This window comes from Pan paniscus, chromosome 1 (assembly GCF_029289425.2).
Source record: "Pan paniscus chromosome 1, NHGRI_mPanPan1-v2.0_pri, whole genome shotgun sequence".
Taxonomy (NCBI): Eukaryota; Metazoa; Chordata; class Mammalia; order Primates; family Hominidae; genus Pan; species Pan paniscus.
Genome location: NC_073249.2, coordinates 156,568,447 through 156,590,036, shown reverse-complemented (window position 1 = coordinate 156,590,036; position 21,590 = coordinate 156,568,447). Strand labels below are relative to the sequence as shown.

At 37.0% G+C, this 21,590-nt stretch overlaps 1 protein-coding gene across 4 annotated transcripts in view; it reads right to left on the bottom strand.

Annotated features, from left to right (window-relative positions):
• The window catches only part of ANKRD13C (ankyrin repeat domain 13C), a 94,381-nt gene that overhangs the window by 23,264 nt on the left and 49,527 nt on the right, over window positions 1–21,590 (bottom strand). For all 4 annotated transcript variants that reach the window (XM_008956041.4, XM_003830607.5, XM_063607314.1 and 1 more), the window contains 3 exons: window positions 17,159–17,303; window positions 12,251–12,382; window positions 8,520–8,681 (listed from right to left, as the gene is read on the bottom strand). In XM_008956041.4, the coding sequence (XP_008954289.1) occupies window positions 8,520–8,681; window positions 12,251–12,382; window positions 17,159–17,303 (439 nt within the window). The remainder of the gene's footprint in view (window positions 1–8,519; window positions 8,682–12,250; window positions 12,383–17,158; window positions 17,304–21,590) is intronic.

The following is a 21,590-nucleotide window of genomic DNA, read 5'->3' as shown; positions in this document are numbered from 1 at the left end:
TAGTTGGCACAGTATAAGTGCTTTTATCAATGACTCTGACTAAGGTATAAACGGAGCATTGTTCCCTACTCCAATGATAACTGGTTACAACAAGGAGCTAAAAATACAAGAACAAGTACCCATGATTTAAGAATTTCTGAGCACTTAAATTTTGCTATCAAAAATTTTGTCAAAAATATATACTAAATATTAGAACCACATCTGGGAAGGAAGAGAAAAAAAAGCAGAAGAGGCACAGTAAAAGTAATCAAATGGCAAATAATTCCTTCTGAATACTACCTATAAGCCATTTCTTGCAGAAACTGAAATAAAATTTTGGCTGGGGATGGGGGACAAGAAGAAACCCAAAAGCTATTTATTTATAATAAAGCATATAAATTCATTCCAAAAAGGAGTAGACATTTATTTTTAAGAATGGAAATTCTATTAAAACATGGCTTTAAAATATATAATTTTAATGTATTTTGAAAAAAATAAGAAATCATATATATTTTCTAGATTTTTGAAACTTTAATAATTCTCCAAAATCAAAAATATATTTTTTACTATTATGTGCTCTACTAGTTTTTACTACATTTACCAATAACATATTCCCAGGATTATTTCTTAAGGTTTTCCCCACTCTTTCCTGACTTCAACTTCCCAGTATTTTGAAAGAATTGCTAAGACGTGTTAATACCTGAATATAAAGAAAGAAGAAACTATAACAAAGACAGACTAAGAAGCAAAGAACTTACAGCAAGAACAGGCTTGCAGTCAGGTTCCTAACATAAAAGTCCATCTCTGCTTCTCTATCTTCGTAACTCAGACAAATTAACTTACTTAAACCTCAATTTCTTTTTTATAAAATGGGCAATGGCACTCACCTCTTTAGGTCATTACAATAACTAAACCAGATAATATATGGAAAGTACTCAGTACAAGGCCCATGCGAACAACTTCAATGTTTTAAGCCAATATCAATAAGAAAGAAAACTTTGTTGAGGTGTATATGAATTCAGTTTTTGTTCCTGTTGTTTTCTTTTTTTAGCCAGCTACGAAAGACATCCAATAAATGTCATTTTTAACCTGCAGAAGCTGAAATTGAGCTTATGGCACTCAACTCAGAATAGGCCACTGGAGAATCCTTCATTACTCTCTGATAAAATATAATGCTTTCCACACAACTGTCATTAATTAAATACATCTGAGTTACTAACCTACAATTCACCGTGACTTGAAAATTAATATAGCACATGTCTATTTCTACACTTGATTTGTTCTTATATTGTCAGCTGTGACCTTGAAAGCGTCAATTTTCAATACTGATTTATAATGTCTTTTTTTTTTTTTTTTTGAGATGGAGTCTCACTCTGTTGCCCAGGCTGGAGTGCAGTAGCATGATCTCGGCTCACTGCCACCTCTGCCCTCTGGGTTCAAGCAATTCTGCCTCAGCCTCCTGAGTAGCTGGGATTACAGGCACGCACTACCATGCCCACGAATTTTATTTGTATATTTAGTTGACATGGGGTTTCACCATGTTGGCCAGGCCGGTCTCGAATTCCTGACCTCAAGTGATCCGGTCGCCTCAGCCTCACAAAGTGCTGGGATTACAGGTGTAAGCCACTGCACCCAGCTATAATGTCTTTTAAAACTTTAAATTTTCAAATCTAGTTCACCATTAAAATGGAAATGTCTCTTGAATTTATTTGATAGGTCTCTCCTCTTTCACCCCCTGTTGTTTAACCTCACATTAAATAATAGAGTTAAACACTTTTTTTTTTTTTTTTTTGAGACAGAGTCTCGCTCTGTCACCCAGGCTGCAGTAGGGTGGAGTGATCTCAGCTCACTGCAACCTCTGCCTCCCAGGCTCAAGCAATTCTGCCTCAGCCTCCAGAGTAGCTGGAATTACAGCGTGCCACCACACCTAGCTAATTTTTATATTTTTAGTAGAGACAGGGTTTCAGCATGTTGGTTAAGCTGGTCTCGAACTCCTGACCTCAAGTGATCTGCCTGCCACCACCGTGCCGGCCAAGTTAAACTTATATATACCTTTCTTAAAAAGCTTATTATGCAGGCTTAAAAGAACTGTCCTTCTAAAATTATAAACAAAATGCATACAAACATTTATTTTCTTCTTTAATGACCACTATTATATATATATAAACTGCTAACAGTTCCATGCTGCTTTCCAGGTGTTAAATTCTGTGTCTGTGTCTAAGAGAAAAAACAACACACAGCTACCAGTATCTTTCTATAATTAGACCTATCAATTCTATTTTGTTGTTCTTGCATCCTATACCTTACCTAATTAAACCAAATCAAATTATATGTATTGATGAATATCTGATAGAATTACTATTAATATTTTCTTTAAATTTCTTCTAAAAAGATTTATAATTGAACTCTGAGAATATTCTCAAATGCAATTCTTCGATTCCTCCTTATCAAAAGTCCAAATAACATATAAAAAGGCACATTTTCTTCATTCTAAAAAAATTTAAAATATAATCTTAAAAGGATTACTATGCTGACAAATAACAACAAAATCTTGGTTCCTAGTAATTATTAAATGACTTAAGTCAGGTTGAAAAATAAGACTAATTTTTTTTAAAAAAATTAATGTTAGTATTAAAAAGTCCCTTCCAAGATCAAGAAAAAGCCATGTGCACCTGCTCATACCATTTTTATTCACTATTATACTGGTGTTACTTCCCAGTACAGTGAGGTAAGAAAAACAAATAAAAGAAATAAGAACAGGCAAGAGAAAAGTAAAACTATCTTTATTATCTGATGACATAAGCATTTGTAGAAAATCCTAAGTAATATACAAAAGACTACAGAATAGGCCAGGCACGGTGGCTCATGCCTATAATCCCAGCACTTTAGGAGGTCGAGGCAGGCAGATGACCTGAGGTCAGGAGTTCTAGACCAGCCTGGCCAACATGGCGAAACCCCGTCTCTACTAAAAATACAAAAACTAGCCGGGCGTGGTGGTGGGTACCTGTAATCTCAGCTACTCCGGAGGCTGAGGCGGGAGAATTGCTTGAACATGGCAGGCAGAGTTGCAGTGAGCTGAGATTGTGCCACTGCACTCCAGCCTGGGGGAGAGAACGAGACTCTGTCTCCAAGAAAACAAAAAATAAAAATAAAATAAAATAAAGACTATAGAATATATAAACATAGAAATATAAAAATTACATTTATTTCTATGTATAAAAACAAACTGGAAATGAAATTTAAAGATAATCTTTTATGATAGTCTCAAAAATATTAAAAATTTACATGATAAATTTAATAAAATATATGTAAGATTTATACCCTGAACACTTCTGAGAGAAATTATAGAGAATCTAAATAAATGAAGAGATGCACCATGTTCATCAAACAGAAGATTCAATATTGTTAAGATATCAAGTCTCACCAAAATGATCTATAGATTCAACACCATCCCTATACAAATCTCAGCAGGCAATACAATGGAGGAGGAACAGACTTCTCAAAAAATGATGCTGGAGCAACTGGGCATCCAAGGCAAAAAATAAATAAATAAACCTTTGACCTAAACCTCATGCTTTCCACAAAATTAACTCAAAATGGTCATTTCCTTAAATGTAAAATATAAAGATATAAAACTTTCAGAAAAAAACACAGCAGAAAATTCTAGGAACCTGGAGCTAGGCAAAAAGTTCTCAGATTTGGCATGTGACATAAGATAAAAAATGATAAATTCGATGTCATCAAAATGATAAACTTTTTTTCAATGAAAGCCCACTTTGAGAAGATCAAAAGACAAGCTATGGAGTGAGAGGAAATATTTGCAAAACACCTATCTGATGAAGAATTAACATCTAGAAAATATAAAGAACTTTGGGCCAGGCATAATGGCTCATGCCTATAATCCCAGCACTTTGGGAAGCTGAGGTAGGAGGATCCCTTGAGCCCAGGAGTTTGAGACCAGTCTGGGCAACATGGTGAGACCTTGTCTCTACAAAAAAATAAAAAATAAAAATAAAAAGTTAACTGGGCATGGTGATGCATGCGTGTAATCTCAGCTACTTAGGAGACTGAGTGGGAGGATTATTTGAGTTGAGGCGGTCAAGGCTGCAGTGAACCAAGATCGTGCCCCTGCACTCCTGGTCTGACCAAAATAGTGAGACCATGTCTCAGAAACAACAACTTTGAAAACTCAACAGTAATGAAAAAAAGAAAATCCAATTAGGAAAAGAGCAAAAGGCATGAAGAGACATGCTACAGAAGAGGATATACAGATAGCAAATAAGCCATGAAGAGATGACCATTCAATATCATTAGCCATTAGGAAAATGCAATTAAATCAAAATGGGATAGCATTGAACACTACAGAATGAGTAACACAGAAAATAATGACAATACCAAAAGCTGGCAAGGATGTAGAAAAACTGGATCATTCATACACTGCTGATGGGAATGTAAAATGAAAAACACTTTGGCAGTCTCTTACAAAACTAAACATTCAACTAACTACCATATGACATAGAAACTGCACTCTTGGGCATTTATCCCAGAGAAATGAAGACTTATATTACACTCATACAAAAACCTATATGTGAATGTTTTTTGCAGCTTAATTCATTATGGCCCAAAACAACCCAGATGTTCTTCAACATGTGAATGGTTAAACAAACTGTGGTACACTAATACCATGAAATACTACTCAACAAAAAAAGAACAAACTATTGATACATACAACTTAGATAAATCACCAGGGAATTATGCTAAGTGAAAAAAGACAAGCCAATTTCAAAAGGCTAAGTACTATATGATTCCATTTATAGAACATCCTTGAAACAGCAACACTAAAGAAATGGAAGAACAGATTAGTGATTGCCAGGCATAAGGGACAGAGAGAGGCTAAGGGGGCAGCAAATGTGCCTATAAAAGAGGTACATGAGGGATCGTATGGTGGTAGACATCTTCTGTGTCTTGACTACAAATGCCAATATCCTCGCCATGATACTGTTCTATACCTTGGTAAGACGTTACCACTGGGGGAAACTGGGTGAGGCATACATGGAATCCCTGTATGATTTCATACAACTGTATGTGAATTTACAATATTTCAAAATAAAAAGCTTAATTTAAAAAAATCCAAACAGGCTTTTATGTTGAAATTGATTTATCTACAGATTCAACATTATCCCAATCAAAATCCCACCACGTTTTTTATCTTTTGTAGAAAGTGACAAATTGAATTTAAATATTCATCAACTATAAAGTTCAAAATCCTATGGTTTATATGGGAAGTGTTTCCTTTAATTTCTGATTAGAAGTTGAAAGCTTAATTATTTAATTTAATTAATATTAATTTGTTCCATTATGTAGCTATCTGGCATTAAACTATGTTTTAATTTCAACTTGCAAAGTACGGCTGCTTAAAATGCTACTTAAAGACCTCTTTAACTATTCAAATACATCCGGTTACAACCTCTGCCCTTAAGAAAATCAAGTTGTCTATCGTAAGTTTAAATGTACATAAATCAGACCAGAAGAGGCAACTGGCAAACAGTCCATGAAACAGCATTCTATAAAGTCTTATTTCCATATACTTATCCCAAATTAGTTTGTTGCCCAAATTATTATTATTTTTTTTTGAGACAGTCTTGCTCTGTCACCCAGGCTGGAGTGCAGTGGCACGATCTCCGCTCACTGCAAGCTCTGCCTCCCGGGGGTTCACGCCATTTTTCTGCCTCAGCCTCCTGAGTAGCTGGGACTACAAGCGCCCGCCACCACGCCCGGCTAATTTTTTTTTTTTTTTTTTTTTTTTTTTGTATTTTTAGTAGAGACGGGGTTTCACCATGTTAGCCAGGATGGTCTCAATCTCCTGACCTCGCGATCCACCCACCTCGGCTTCCCAAAGTGCTGGAATTATAGGCCTGAGCCACCGCGCCCAGCCTGTGTTGCCCAAATTTTTAAAAAAGTAGCATTAACCACCAACACAACAAAATCACTTTTTTCAAAATAACTCTAATAAAATTTAAATCACAATATAAGTCCAAAGAGATGGTCTTTTGTCTGGTCAACAATGGGAGAAGATAGCAGCCCTGTCAAAGACTGAGCTCAGCATTCCCGCTATTAATTCATCTCCATTTCTATTTCCTGAGTGCATTTTGTCAAGTATTTCCTACTGACTGAGAGATCAGTAAATACTAGCAGGCTCCTGGAAAAATGAAGTCTGGTGAAGCTTTATCCCAAAGTCAGAAGAAAAATTAGGAGCACAAATGAGATGTGGCAGGAAGGGGATAGGATCACACTAAAGTGGCATGATCACAATTTTAAACATTTTACATAATGTACTCAACTAAACTATGGCTGATTCACTCAATATATGATCTTTCTAAATATTAAAATGTTTTACTGACAAACATAGTATTACCATGAATTAGTTGAAACCTGGCATACTATTCTGGAAACTTTGACCATCACTAAAACATAGAATCCAGGACAATACTATAGGGAAAGGACTAAACATTCCAGCAATTCAAGCCTCTTTGTAGTATGTAGTAGCCTTTTAACCTTTTTATAACTGTGACTCACAATTTATATTACAATCCGGCACTCACACATATGCATGTTTATACAACACACACAATCTTGAAACTATTGTTTCATGAAGTAGTAATGACTCTCAGTATGTGTAATGTGCTCTGATTTTTCTCCTTTTTTTTTTTTTGTGACAGGATCTCACTGTGTCACCCAGGCTGGAATGCAGTGGCAGTGGCATGATTATAGCTCATTGTAGCCTCAGTCTCCCGGGCTCAAGTGATCATCCTGCCTCAGCCTCCCAAGTAGTTGGAACTATAGGCTCATGCCACTGCGCACAGCTGATTTTTAATTTTTTAATTTTTTATTTTTTTAGTAGAGGCAGGGTCTTGCTCTGTTGCCCAGGCTGGTTTCCACCTCCTGGACTCAAGCAATCCTCCCACCTTGGCCTCCCAAAGTGCTGGGATTCCAGGTGCGAGCCACTGTGCCTGGCCTACCATTTTTATTTAGATACTAATTTTTTTAAGTATTGCCAACAACTGAGGGGAGAAAAGGAAAAAAAAGTAGTCATGGCCCACTAAATTAATTTCTTATAATCTACTAAAGGATCCCTATATTGCAGTTTGAAAAACAGTGCTATACAAATGGCAGTAAAACATTAACATCTGGGAAATTTTTTTTTTTTTGAGACGGAGTTTCGCTCTTGTTGCCCAGGATGTAGCACAATGGCGCAATCTCAGCTCCACAACCTCCACCTCCCAGTTTCAAGCGATTCTCCTGCCTCAGCCTCCCGAGTAGCTGGGATTACAGGCATGTGTCACCATGCCCAGCTAATTTTGTAGAGGCGGGATTTCACCATGTTGGCCAAGCTGGTCTTGAACTCCTGACCTCAGGTGATCCGCCCACCTTGGCCTCCCAAAGTGCTGGGATTACAGGTGTAAGCCACCACGCCTGGGCCCATCTGGGAAATCTTGATGAAGGTGTCCAAGAATTCTTTGTATGACTCTAGTATTTTTTTGGAAATATAAAATTATACAAATAAAAAATAAATTTAAGAATGCATCTAAATTCACTTCACAGAGGAATAAGATTTGAGGAGCAGTTACCATGTCTCATACATCTTTTATTTCCTAATTTCTCCTCCCCTTTCCTTACTGTCACACAATTCTTTGCATATAGCATGCTTTCAGTAAACATATGCTAAACAAGAAACATATGGGAAGGTGTAAGTCAGAGATGACACCATGAAGTAGACGGATCTTTAGCTGGGCCTTCAAAGCAGCGGATTTTGATTAGCAAAGCAGAAAGAATTAAGCACCTGTAATCCCAGCTACTCGGGAGTCTGAGGCAGAAGAATCGCTTGAACCCGGGAGGCGGAAGTTGCAGTGAACCAAGATCTTGCCACTGCACTCCAGCCTGGGCGACAGAGGGAGACTCCATCTCTAAATAAATAAATAACACTAGGGGCCAGGCACAGTGGCTCACATCTGTAATTCTAGCACTTTGGGGGGCTGAGGCAGGCAGATCACTTGAGGTCAGGAGTTTGAGACCAGCCTGGCCAACATGGTAAAACCCTGTCTCTACTAAAAATACAAAAATTAGCCAGGCCTGGTAGCAGGGCCTGTAATCCCAGCTACCTGGCGGGGATGAGGCAGGAGAATCACTTGAACCCAGGAGGCAGAGGTTGCAGTGAGCCGAGATTGAGCCACTGCACTCCAGCCTGGGCAACACAGCAAGAATCTGTCTCAAAATAATAATAATAACATTAGGTTTCACGCTTTTAATCTATTTATTAACGAAGACTCAAAGATAAAGTACAGATTCACAAAAAAATCCCAAAAGACCTTTTTTTTGTCTTCATAATAATGACATCAACGAAATGAAGATTCACAGAAAAAGGTAACACATAGTAAATAAAAGCTGTGAGTACATTTATATACTTACTGAATGCCACCAAGAATGAAATCTATCCCCTCTCTTCTTAGAAAACTACAAATTAGAAGAATTAAAAATTATACCTCAAAATTCTGTTCCATTATGTTTCCACCTTTACTCAAACTCTCCATGATGGCCTTATTTCGAAGAATATCCTCTTCACTGAGATGTTCTCTTCTTTTCCTTGATTCTAAAACAAGTCCATTCACCAGATAAAAGTCTGCCAAAAAGTTTCCTACTCTTTCCTAAAACAAAATCAAATATTTAAAAGTAAAATTTTTAGGTTAAAAAAAGTGTCAAGGTAATATATTTTTCCATAAATATGTAACATGTAGGTGAAAATAAATATTCCTTTGGTACTTGAAATTATCAAATTATCTTACATTTTCTAGGTTATACAACATATACATCTAAGTTATTCAATAAGTTGAAAAATACACAAAAGCATACATTTCAAATCAGTAAAGAGAAATTTAAAATACATAAAAATGTATGGTAGTTAATTTGCAAATGATTTTAAATAAAATTGCCACATAGCATTTCTTCAGATCCTACTCCCAAGTAGCACAAAGCTATCTCAAAACTATTAAGCTGGCAGTCAAATATCACGAGTAACAAGGAGGGGTCAGGGATAACACTGTTCCCATTTTATAGATAGAAAAAAAGTGGAATAAAAAGAAATAAATAGTCCACGTCACACAAGAATCTCTAGTACAACCAGAATTAATGACCTGTTCACATTCTCTATTCTCTAACAGGCACCAAACTTCAAGTTACAGCTGCTTGTTTTCAACAAAGAAAAGAGGAAAAGAGTACCCTTGCTCACCAATACAATTAAAGTGTTTTAGGGAAACTCAAGTGGTGTAAAGGACATCAAAAAAAGTCATTACTTTCTTTCAATAAAGTCCTCTTAAACCTTCAACGTTAACTTTTACCTTTTTCAGACCCACAGGTATTCAGAGTTTGAAATACCTTACTTAAAAAAAACAAAAAAAAAGATAAATAACTTACTGAAAACAAGCTTCCCATTTCTATCTGCATGCAAATCACATGTCTCCACCCTGCTGCTGTTTACTGACATTTCAAAACTACATGTTCAGAGTTGTGTTCCAGTCCACCTTGCAAAAAAAGCAAAGCATTCTGCACCTGTTTCTACCTACAAAATGGGAACCATAAGTATTACTGACTCCCTCCTTACCTGTCAAAGATTTAAGAAGATCACCTAGATGCTTCAAGAGCTTTGAGCTGCTTAGCAGTAGTACTAGATGATTAGCAGTTTCAATTTTTATCTTCTCTTGAAGTGATCCATCTAATGCTGCCCAGAAGAACAAAGTACAAACAAATAAGACTTTAAAGCCAACAAATGGACTGCAATGTAGGACCTCACAACTGAGAATGCTATAATGCCATTAGGCTTAGAGAGGAAAATCAGTGAGCTTAGATTTCCTAACAGAATTTATCTGTGGCTGGGAAATAACCAGGTGGTAATTATCAGTTTTTGAAACCTTATAATGAAAAACCACTTAGTAAATGTAAATTATCATATCAACAAAATGTTAAGTGTGTATTCCCCATTACCCAGCCACTTAATTTCTTGCTACTTATAACAGGCAAAGGCATGTAAAAGGATGATAAACACATCATTTATAATGGCAGAAAACTGGACACAAATGTGTCTATTCATTTAAATGTCCAAAAACAAGACTGAATATGTTAAGTTACAGTATATCCATCATATAGAATACTATGCAATTGCTAAAAAGAGTGAACTAGCACTACATGTACTGGTAAGAGAAGATTTCTACGACATACTAAAGAATGAGGAAAAAAAGCCAGCTGCAAAACAGTAGATACGATATGACACGACACTTTATGAAAAAGTAAGCATCAACAACAAAAGGCTACCTATTATTATGAGCTCATATTTACGTATGGAGAGCATAAAAAAGGTCTGGAGGATATAAAAACTGGTGACATTCTGCAAGGGGATGTGGGACTGTGGGCAGCGGCCAAGGAGGGTTTTTTAGCTTTATGTATAAAGTTAAATGATAATTTTATGTGTCAGCGTGGCTACGCTATGATGGCAGGTGTTTGGTCAAACACCAGTCTAGATGTTGCTGTGAAGGTATTTTTTAGATGTGATTAACAATCAACGGACTTTAAGTAGAGCTAATTACCCTGCATAATGTGGGTGGGCCTAATCTAATCGGTTTGAAGGCCTTAAGAGCAAAAACTGAGGTTTCCAGGAAAAAAAAAAAAGCAATTCTCCCTCAAAACTGCAACACAGAAACCCTGCTTGAGTTTCCAGCCTGCAGATTTCTTTTTCTCTTTTTTTTTTTTGGACAGGAGTTCACTCTGTCACCTGGGCTAGAGTGCAGTGGTGTGATCACTCACTGTGGCCTCAACCTTCTGGGCTCAAGTAATCGTCTCACCTCATCCTTCCAAGCACCTGCGACTATAGGCTTGTGCCACCTCAGCCATCTAATTTTTAAATTTTTTGTAGAGTCAGGGTCTTGCTATGTTGCCCAGGAGGCCAAGCCTGAACATTTCTAACTCAAGAGCACAATATCCACTCTTTACTAAATTTCCAGCCTGGTAGATTGCTCTACATTTCGGATTTGCCAACTCCTACAATTTCATGAACCACTCCTCAAAATAAATCAATTTCTCCCTCCTCCTTCTCCTCTCCCCCTTACTCTTTTTTTCTTCCTCTCTCCACTCCCCTTCTATCTACTGGTTTTGTTTCTCAGAGAACCCTAATAATGCTATTTTTCTTATTTCTCCATTGAGAATATATTCATTTCATTGTGTATAATAAAAATAAATATAATTTTTAATAGAAGTCAATCTTGACCCTGACTTGATGTGGTCACTTACTGGTAAATTTAAAATTTTATAAACATGCTTCTTCATACAGCTCATTCAATTTATTTTTATTTATTTATTTATTTTGAGACGGAGTCTCACTCTGTCTCAGGCTGGAGTGCAGTGGTGCCATCTCGGCTCACTGTAACCTCCACCTCCCGGGTTCAAGCGATTCTCCTGCCTCAGCCTTCCGAGTAGCTGGGATTACAGGTATGCACCACCACGCCCGGGTAATTTTTGTATTTTTAGTAGAGACAGGTTTTCACCGTGTTGGCCAGGCTGGTCTCGAACTCCTGACCTCGTGATCCGCCGGCCTCGGCCTCCCAAAGTGCTGGGATTACATGCATGAGCCACCACGCCTAGCCTCAAAATTTTTCAAATATATATTTGAATAGTCTTATATAACTTCTTGCTGACAGATACAATGGGAATTATGGAAATAATTTACACTAATGGGGAAACTTCCCCCGAGATTTGATTTAACAATTCTACAGTGTTGCAGAAATGTAAGGTTATTTAATCTTAGTCATATGTATAGAATACAAGAAAAAAATATTAAGTAAATGAGAAGTCTAAAGTAGGGAGACAAACAGGTTCAGGGAAATAGAGTCAAGTTTATCCCTTTTTGTAGTCTTCTTATCGAATAAAGCACTAGAAATATAATGGAATCATGTGAAAACATTGTTCCCTGTATAATAACAAGACAGCTAGCAATAAGAGTCCTTCCTGACACAGAATTCAAATGAGCTCAGCTTTCTTTCCTGAATTCTCCAAGGACACATTCTGACTCTAACCATCCATTATAATTCCTTATCTGGATTCAAGGAAGAGAGAAAAAAACTACTTGGAGACAATTCTGTAAGCTACTTCTTGCATTTCCATCACGTTATTTTGGAAATATTAAATACCGAACAATGCTTAAAGTTTAAAAATCTAGATTTGCACATACTGTTTTATCTTCCCGAAAAAGCCATCCTGTCTGGGCACGCGTGAAAGAAATTGATTTTGTTGATAAAGTTGCAGAGTAAATATCACTGCTCATTAAAATATCCACCTCTTCTTCTGTTTCCATCTCTGATTCCTGGGATGTGAGCAAAAGTTAAATATAAAAATCTAGGTTTTTCAAAAGTTCTTAGTACTACATATGAAAATATCAACAATTATAATGGTACCAATTTTTAAAGACAAAAAGGATAGTTTCTAAATAATGTGAAGTGTTACTTACTCTAAAAAGAATTAGATGTTTAAATTATACATATTAATATCTTCTCTAAGTTAGCATTATGACTAATTATGAATCTATAAAAGCAGGACACATGAAATACGGTACTATTATCCTGTTATAGATATGTAATGGAAGCAGTACTAGATTACCCATTATAAAGCTGTATAGTCCATAGAGCAATTTTTAAAAACAACTTTAAGAATTAACTTGACAGATCTGAGAAAAAAGCCCAGATAAAGGATATTTTTCTTTCAATACAGATTAATCTTACTTTAGTTCTTTTTAATGCAAAGATCCACCACTGTCATTTGAGCCTTTCTTTCCCAATAAATTGTAAGTGGAAGAAAGGAAGGAGAGAACTGAAGGGAGGGATAGAAGAAGGGAAGCAGCAGAGAGGGAAGGAAGGAAAAGAAGCAAGAAGGGATCTTTTCTGTATTCCTTATAAAATGGAAAGGAATCCATAAATATCAACCGTAATTTCTAAACTTAATGAGTAGTCATGCTTCAGGTTTTATCCTGTACATATTCCCTAGTGCTGGTATATAATAATTGAGCAATAATTATTTTTTATATGAGAAAAAAGGAAAGTTTTGTGCTTGCTTCAGGGACAGAAGACTAAATGATCAAGTACAGAAGAGTAAGTGAGCAGGTATAAGATGAGATTCTATTCCATAATAGGCCAAGAAAGATACCCTAACTAATATTTAAGACGTTATAAGGAAGAAAAAAGGCAAAACCTAGGGAGTTGTCTAGAGAATAATAACTGTCCCTAGGGTTTACAATAGTTAGAGCCTTCATTCTCCAAACCTCCTTATTTCTAGGTTCCCAAGAGGCCCATTTTCTATTCTTCACCATCTAACTTTAACCTACATAAAGTCCCTTTCTGGTTTTTTTTTTTTTTTTTTTTTTGAGACGGAGTCTCGCTCTGTCGCCCAGGCTGGAGTGCAGTGGCGCGATCTCAGCTCACTGCAAGCTCCGCCTCCCGGGTTCACGCCATTCTCCTGCCTCAGCCTCCCGAGTAGCTGGGACTACAGGCGCCCGCTACCACGCCCGGCTAATTTTTTTGTATTTTTAGTAGAGACGGGGTTTCACCATGTTAGCCAGGATGGTCTCGATCTCGTGACCTCGTGATCCGCCCGCCTCGGCCTCCCAATTTTTTTTTTTTTTTTTTTTTTTTTGAGACAGAGTCCCGCTTTGTCACCCAGGCTGGAGTGCAGTGGCACAATCTCGGTTCACTGCAAGCTCCTCCTCCCGGGTTCACACCATTCTCCTGCCTCAGCCTCCTGAGTAGCTGGGACTACAGGCACCCGCCCCCATGCCCGGCTAATTTTTTTATTTTTAGTAGAGACGGGGTTTCACCATGTTAGCCAGGATGGTCTCGATCTCCTGACCTCGTGATCCGCCCGCCTCGGCCTCCCAAAGCGCTGGGATTACAGGCATGAGCCACCGTGCCCAGCCCATATAGTCCCTTCCTGAATTTCCAAAAACAATACCATTGGCGACTGGGCTAGGTGGCTCATGCCTGTAATCCCAGCACTTTGGGAGGCCGAGGCAGGTGGATCACGAGGTCAGAAGACAGAAACCATTCTGGCTAACATGGTGAAACCCCGTCTCTACTAAAAAAAAAAAAAATTAGCCGGGCATGGTGGCACGCGCCTGTAGTCCCAGCTACTCGGGAGGCTAAGGCAGGAGAATCACTTGAACCCGGGAGGTGGAGGTTGCGGTGAGCTGAGATCAATCACGCCACTGCACTCCAGCCTGGAGACAGAGAGAGACTCCATCTCAAAAAAAACAAAAAACAAAAAACAAACAAACAAAAAAATAGCAATGGCTTGGGCCTGGGACAGTACCATTTCCTCTACCCCTACAAGTAAAGAATGCAAAACCTTGGTGTTACTGCTAAAGCCATAATAGGTGAAAATGTATTCCTGGTAACCCAAATTAATTCTGAACACAATATTCTTTAAAAAAAAGTTAGGTTGCAGTAGTTAAACAGAACTGTTAAACACTATACTTCAAATATATTATGAATCAAGTAGAATTTTATATATTAGCTTGGAAACTGAACACTGTATAACCCATTGTCTATGAGCAAATTTGCCTTACATTTCAAACATCCTATTTTCAATAAACTTTTGGAACAGAATTCTTATATAAATCAGAGACTATCTCTTAACCACATCACTGAAAAAGATCTGCTGTTTTAATTAATTACATTGCTTCAACATTTAATGAAGTTATTACTTATACACACATACATATTAGGATAAACAACAAGTATTCTCTGCCCTAAGGAATACTGCTCAAAATTTATCTTTCCTGTATTGTAGGCATTATAAAATACATAATACATATATGTATGTATACATACATACCTTAATACCAGTACATACATACCTTAATACCTTAAAACTGGTACCCTTAATACCAGTTCTTTGGTAATACTATGACATCCACAAATACTTATGGACTACTAGCCTTAACTTCTAGCTTCTCTTTCAAGACCCTATTTCCAATTCACTTATTGCCTAGTTGGCTATCCTGTTGTCATTTCATAAGTAAGAGGTCAAATTATTTAATAAATATCTGAGAGGTTCACATATGAGTAAGCAAACTATAATCAGCTGCCTGTTTTTATGAATAAAATGATAATGGAATATACTCATTTATTTACATATTGTCTGTGGCTGCTTTTAACAACAGCAGAGTTGAGTAGTTGTGACAGAGGCCATATGGCCCACAAATATATTTTAATATCTAAAAATATTTATTATCTCTTCCTTCACAGAAAGAGTTTACCAACCTATAGCGTAGAATGTACTGATGCTGTATTAGATACCAGGGAATACAACAAAAAGAACCCCATGCCCTTGAGGAGCTTAGACCAATAGAAGGGAAAAAAGCCATGTCAGTAAATGTAACATTAGAAGCTTTATGGTTCCAGATTTAATAGGAACATAAGGACAACAAAAGTCATTTGGTGGGAGAGAAAGTAACACCAAGTGCATGCCCTACAGGTGTGAGGGTGCAAAAAGAAAAGCATTCCAGGAAGTGGAAAGAACATGAACAAAGGAATAAAGGCCCAAATAGCCTGGCACATCTGACAAACTGCCAAGAGTGCAGTATGAGGGTATCTAAAATAGCAAGGTAAGAAAAAGGCTAGAAAGGTGAGCAAAACTCAGGTGACAAAAGGAACCATGCCGTGCTAAGGAGATTAGATTTCACTCTTTAGGTAATGGGGAACTTTTTAAGTATCTCTAAGTAACTAAGGTTTCATAAATGTGTTTCTAAAGTTTAATGTATCTCCAACATGTGGGATAATTTAGAAGCAGATGAGAAGGGAGCCAGGAAGATCATTTATAAGACTTTCCAATGGTCCAGTTGAGAAATAATGACTGTTTAAATTACAGTAGTGACAGTGTGAATAAAAGAGGAATAATAATGAGACATTAAGGAGAAAGAAATGACCAGATATGTGCTCTGATGAGAAAACACAGAGTACAAGAAAAGATATCAAAAATAACTCCTAGGTTTCTGACTGAATAGAGAATGACATCATTCTTCAAAAGAGGAAAAACAGGAAAAAGAGCAGGTTTGGAGGAAAAGTAGCAAGGTTAGTTTTAAATAAGGTGAATTTTGAGGTACCTGGGAGACACACATGATATCCATTAGGCATTTAAACAGATAAGCCTCTACTCAGAACTGTATGGACACAAACATATATTTGTAAATCATCAACCTATAGGACTGTGGGAATGGAAGGGATTATTCTGGCAGTTTGTAAAAATGAGAACCAAATCAAGGGCATATCAATGGTTTTTTAACACAAAGATATGGCATGAGAGAAGGAAAATCATGTCGTACTTGAAGAGGGAAAGGACAGAGAAAGGAAAGGTAGCCAAAGAGTTAGGAAAAGTAAGACTGCAGACAGAGCCAAAAGAAGTATTCATATTAAGGAGATAAAATAAAGATGGTCAACAACATTAAAAGAAGGTAAGATAAAAAGATAATACACGGTAAAGGTCCAGCACAGGTTCAACAAATGAAAACTATAAATGAGAATGAAGAGAAGTTGGAGTTCATTGATCTAGGAGATAATCAGTTGAATTCTCAGCAGGCTCAATGGACCGGTCAAGATGGAGACCAGAGGATAGAAATATAAAAAATGAAAATAGGCCAGGCGCCGTGGCTCACGCCTGTAATCCCAGCTCTTTGGGAGGCCGAGGTGGGTGGATCATTTGAGGTCAGGAGTTTGAGACCAACCTAGCCAACATGGTGAAACCAAGCCTCTACTAAAAATACAAAAATTAGCCGGGCTTGGTGGCGGGCGCCTGTAGTCTCAGCTACCCTGGAGGCTGAGGCTGAAGAATTGCTTGAACCTGGGAGGCGGAGGTTGCAGTGAGCCTAGATCACGCCACTGCATTTCAGCCTGGGTGACAGAGCGAGACTACAGTCTCAAAAAAAAGAAAAAGAAAAAAGAAAAGAAAGCTAGTGGTCAGGAAACTATAGCTTTAGGAACAAACCATCTCAATTATACCTTAAGCTTTTAAGCAAATTATACTGAGGTTTTGCTAAAAACCTATACTTTTTTTTTAATGATTTAAAGGAATATTGATAAGACAACATGCTCACCTCATGATGTATTCGCTGATAAACTTTTTGTTCATTGTCTAATACTACAAAAGATTCAGAGGGCGCCGCATCCCCATTGAAAATGAAGCTTAGATCCCCTCGTTGGCACTTCATGTCAGTAAAGTCTATGAGAGTTGTGTCAAGCCTGTGAAACATGGGTAGATGATAAACTCTGACAAATATAATTTTGATAAAACTTCACTAATAATTAAATAAGCTGTTCCTTTTAAACTCAAACCAAGATGCTAATACCATATTGCAAAGTCAAATTTATAGATAAAAACAAATTTATAGATAAAAACTAAATTTAAAATATTCTGTTAAAAAACAAAACTACTTAAAGATATAATCCATTTTAGCTATATTTCACTATTCTGAATATATATATACACACACACACATATATATATACACACATACACACACACATATATATATATACACACACATATTTCATTGACCCAGAAAAAAAGATGTTTCCCCATATTTGGGGTATTTCCCTTTCTGCTCCCTTGTTTCCTACCATTTCTCTTACTGTAGCTACTCAATAAAAGTGAACGGGGAAGGAAGAAAAGGAACGCAGACCTGTCTGACATTATTCGATCCCTTTAAGACCAGGTTGCTAGCTCAGCAGAGTATTTAAGACCAGACAGCAATGGATGGACCACATTCTTGGAATTGAGAACTCCTCTTCTGATATACACCCGTAACCTTATGCCTAACCATCTGATACCAAACCTTGCTTTATCCTTCAACTTGATAAACCATTTAAATTCTTGGCCTTTGTATTTGACTTCTCAGATTTGGACTAATACTCTCTTTCCCAACCAATATCTCCACACCCTGGAAACCTTACAGATCATTCTGTATCTAATACTCATGGATTCACACATTTGTGTGTTTACTGTTCTCTTTGGTAACCTGGACCTGTCATGGTCTAGCCTAATGCGCTGGTCTCAAACAGTATTCCACAAAGCACTACTTGCCGAAATTAGGAAAAATACTGAAAATAAAAAGTTTACAATACACTGACGTGCTTCAGTCTTGCACATGGCTTTATAAATCACCAGATCAGGATCACCCCAGCTAATGGCTGCTCAAAACACACAGTCCTAAAGCCAAGAAACTGGTTGGCCCTGCTGTCAAGAGATGCTGATCACATCCCCAGGAAGCTCCTTTAAGGCTCCGTGAAAAATCCACCCTGGCTACTGAATTTCTAATGCAACTGTAAGAATTCATTACTCTGTAGGTTTTTCAGTTCTCATCACAGACAAGGCAAAGTGAGTTGGTATTCTTGGTTTCCCTAGACAGGAAAAACAGAAATAAAACATGCCTCACATGCTGCATGAAAATAATAACTAGGGTTACATAGAATTTATCATCAAAATTAATAAATCTAAGAATGAAAGTGACACTATTGACAATTCTGCCAGGAAAACAGGGGTGAGCCAGAGCAAAGAGGGAAGTATGGTTGCCTTATGTATCCAGAAGCCCTAAAAAAGTAACTCATCAACTCACACAGGGGCGGCGGGGGGGGCAGGTGGGGGGGTGGCGGGGGGCTGCCTGTTGCTTTATAGCTGAATTCTAGCTTTTAGTCCACTCCCAGAAGCTAGAATTCAGCTTTACTATTAAATAACACCTATCATTGCTTGAGCATGTGTCCTAAAAGAAAATAGTATTAAAAAGGACTCTTCCCCTATCTCTATAAGATGTGGGCTCCTGATAATACCAAAAAGGAACAGATCATTTTATATGTAAGTGCACTATTTGGGCTCCAAGCTTCAGCTATCAGGGAATGTTATGCTCTACATAAAAGAAGAAATGGGCTAAAATAGTCTTCTGCCTCCATTCCCTGCTTGCCCATCGTAGGTGAAAGTGGTAGTGGGTTGCCAGGAGTGGAGATGAAAAGGTGAGTAAAGAGATGCACAGAAAGACAGATAAAGAAAGACAAAGACAGACTGACATGGTGACCTTTGAGATTTTAGATCTAGCGATATGTAAAATTAGTTATAGAAACTTCCCAGTTATATAAATTAATACAGCCTATTTTTATTTCATCCGTGTTTCTATAATTTTGCAATAAAAAGGGTAATACATTTTCTGTATATCCCTGACATACTAGATGACCTGGTAAGCTGCATCACATATGCCTCAGTAAATAATGTTAATTATCACGATAACATTTTAAAGTCCTCACCAGTCCTTGGCTTTAAGCCTATGAACCTAAATATTTTTAATTTTCCCATGTAATTAGCCATGAAGAACAATAAGTTCTTTATACAAATGCAAAGATTTGAATAGAAAGTATTATTTTTAAGAAGAAAGCCTGAAAAAATGCCAAATAACACTGAAAAAAGGAACTAAAGGCTTCACTTCAGACAAGAAAATCCTGAAGTAAGACAAAGTGTACAAATATACTTTCAATCAGTGATTACAGATTACCTCTTAATTATTTGTATTTATGGTCAAAATCTTTGTTAGTACTCTCAAGAATAATGTTGCTCACACTTTCCTATTTCTACTAAAGTATTAGTTTCTCTTTGATACCAGAGAAGACATTTCAAATGATTACATGGCTGCCATGAAATAAAAGTCAACTTAAAGATTTCTCTCTGAATATATTTTAAAATTTAGCTTTATTAAAATGGTGTTAAAAAATTGTCTCATGACATTTAAAATAGCAAGTTTTTATTTAATGTTAACAGATTTTTTCCTTTAGATTCTCATCACCTAGGCAAAAAACCTTTTGTCATACATCCTAAAAGCTATCCTCTCCATTAATCTGGTAAGCTTTGTTTGATGAGAGCTTTAGAACCTATCACATTTGTCCTTCATCCTTGGTTACTAGTAAGCCCCATGTCTAGTATCTTGCTAAGTTACTAACTTCCCCTTAACCTACAACTTTTCTCACAATTTTTCTCCCCCAGGCTTTTGCCCTCATGTTCCTGTTTTAACTTTTGTGTGTGTGTGTGTGACAGGGACTCACTCTGTCACCCAGGTTGGAATACAGTGGCACGATCTCGGCTCACTGTAGCCTCAAGCTCCTGGGCTCAGGTGATCCTCCCACCTCAGCCTCCTGAGTAGCAGGGACTACAAGTGCGTGCCACCATGCCCAGCTAATTTTTTGTATTTTTTGGATAGACAAGATTTCATTATATTGCCTAGGTTGTGTTTTAACCTTTTTGGTTTTATTACCTATAGTTATTATATAATATGTACTAAAACATTTACTTTAAAAAGTCATATATAAGTGTGAAACAATTTTTTTTCAAAGAGATTCCTTCTTGCCTAAACCTAGGACTCAAACAGAATAAAAACTTTATTTTTTCTGAGACAAGGTCTTACTCTGTTGCCCAGGCTAAAGTGCAGTGTCGTGATTACAGCTCACTGCAGCCTCAACTTCCTGGGGTCAGGTGATTCTCCCACCTCAGCCTCCCAGGTAGCTGGAACTATAGGCACGTGTCACCATGCCTAGCTAATTTTTAATATTTTTTTGTAAAGATGGGGTTTTGCCATGTTGCCCAGGCTGGTCTCGAACTCCAGGACTCAAGTGATCTACCTGCCTCAGCCTCCCAAAGTGCTGGGATTACAGGCATGAGTCACCACACCCAGCCTAAAACTAACTTTTTAAACTATCACATGGAAGATAATAGTATCCTCCAAAATTGCCTACCATCTTTGGCAAGCACCTATATTAAAAATGTCTAAATTAATGAAACCATAATAATTGCTAACAAAAGGCTGCTGAATTAAATCCACATCAAAAATCCTTTTCTACTTAGTTTTTCTTCTATTTTTCTGTATTTTCCAAGTTTTCTGTAATGACAGTGCATTTAAGGTACATGAGCACTTTTATAATTAGAAACACCTGAAGAGGTTTTTTTAAAAAACACGCTGGGTGTGATGGCTCACACTGTAATCCCAGCACTTTGCGAGGCCAAGGTGGAAGAATCACTTGAGCCTGTATGTTCAAGACCAGCCTGGGCAATATAGTGAGACCCTATCTTTATTATCTAAAAAAAGAAAAAACAAAAACAACAACAACAACAAAAACAGAAATATCTACCTTAACCAAATTCTATTGCTTAAGGATAATTACCCTAGAATTTACTTCCAACTAAAAGTTATTGCTTCACTAATTCAAAATACTAAACAATAAATTTCTCAGAAATAGCTGATTTTTAAAAACTGCTTTGTGTCATGGTGAGAAGAACAACAAACAAGAAGTCAGAAGTCCTGGTTCAGCCATTAATTTGTAAAATGCTCTTGTAAAAAAAATCACTTAACTTCTCTGAGCTTTCTCATCTCTAAATTAAGACTTTATATGAGATAATCCTTCAAGTTATTTCTAGTTCTAGACCCTTAAACTTTCAAATTAATATTCTGGAGATATACAGACACACACATACACAAAATTATATATATACATGTA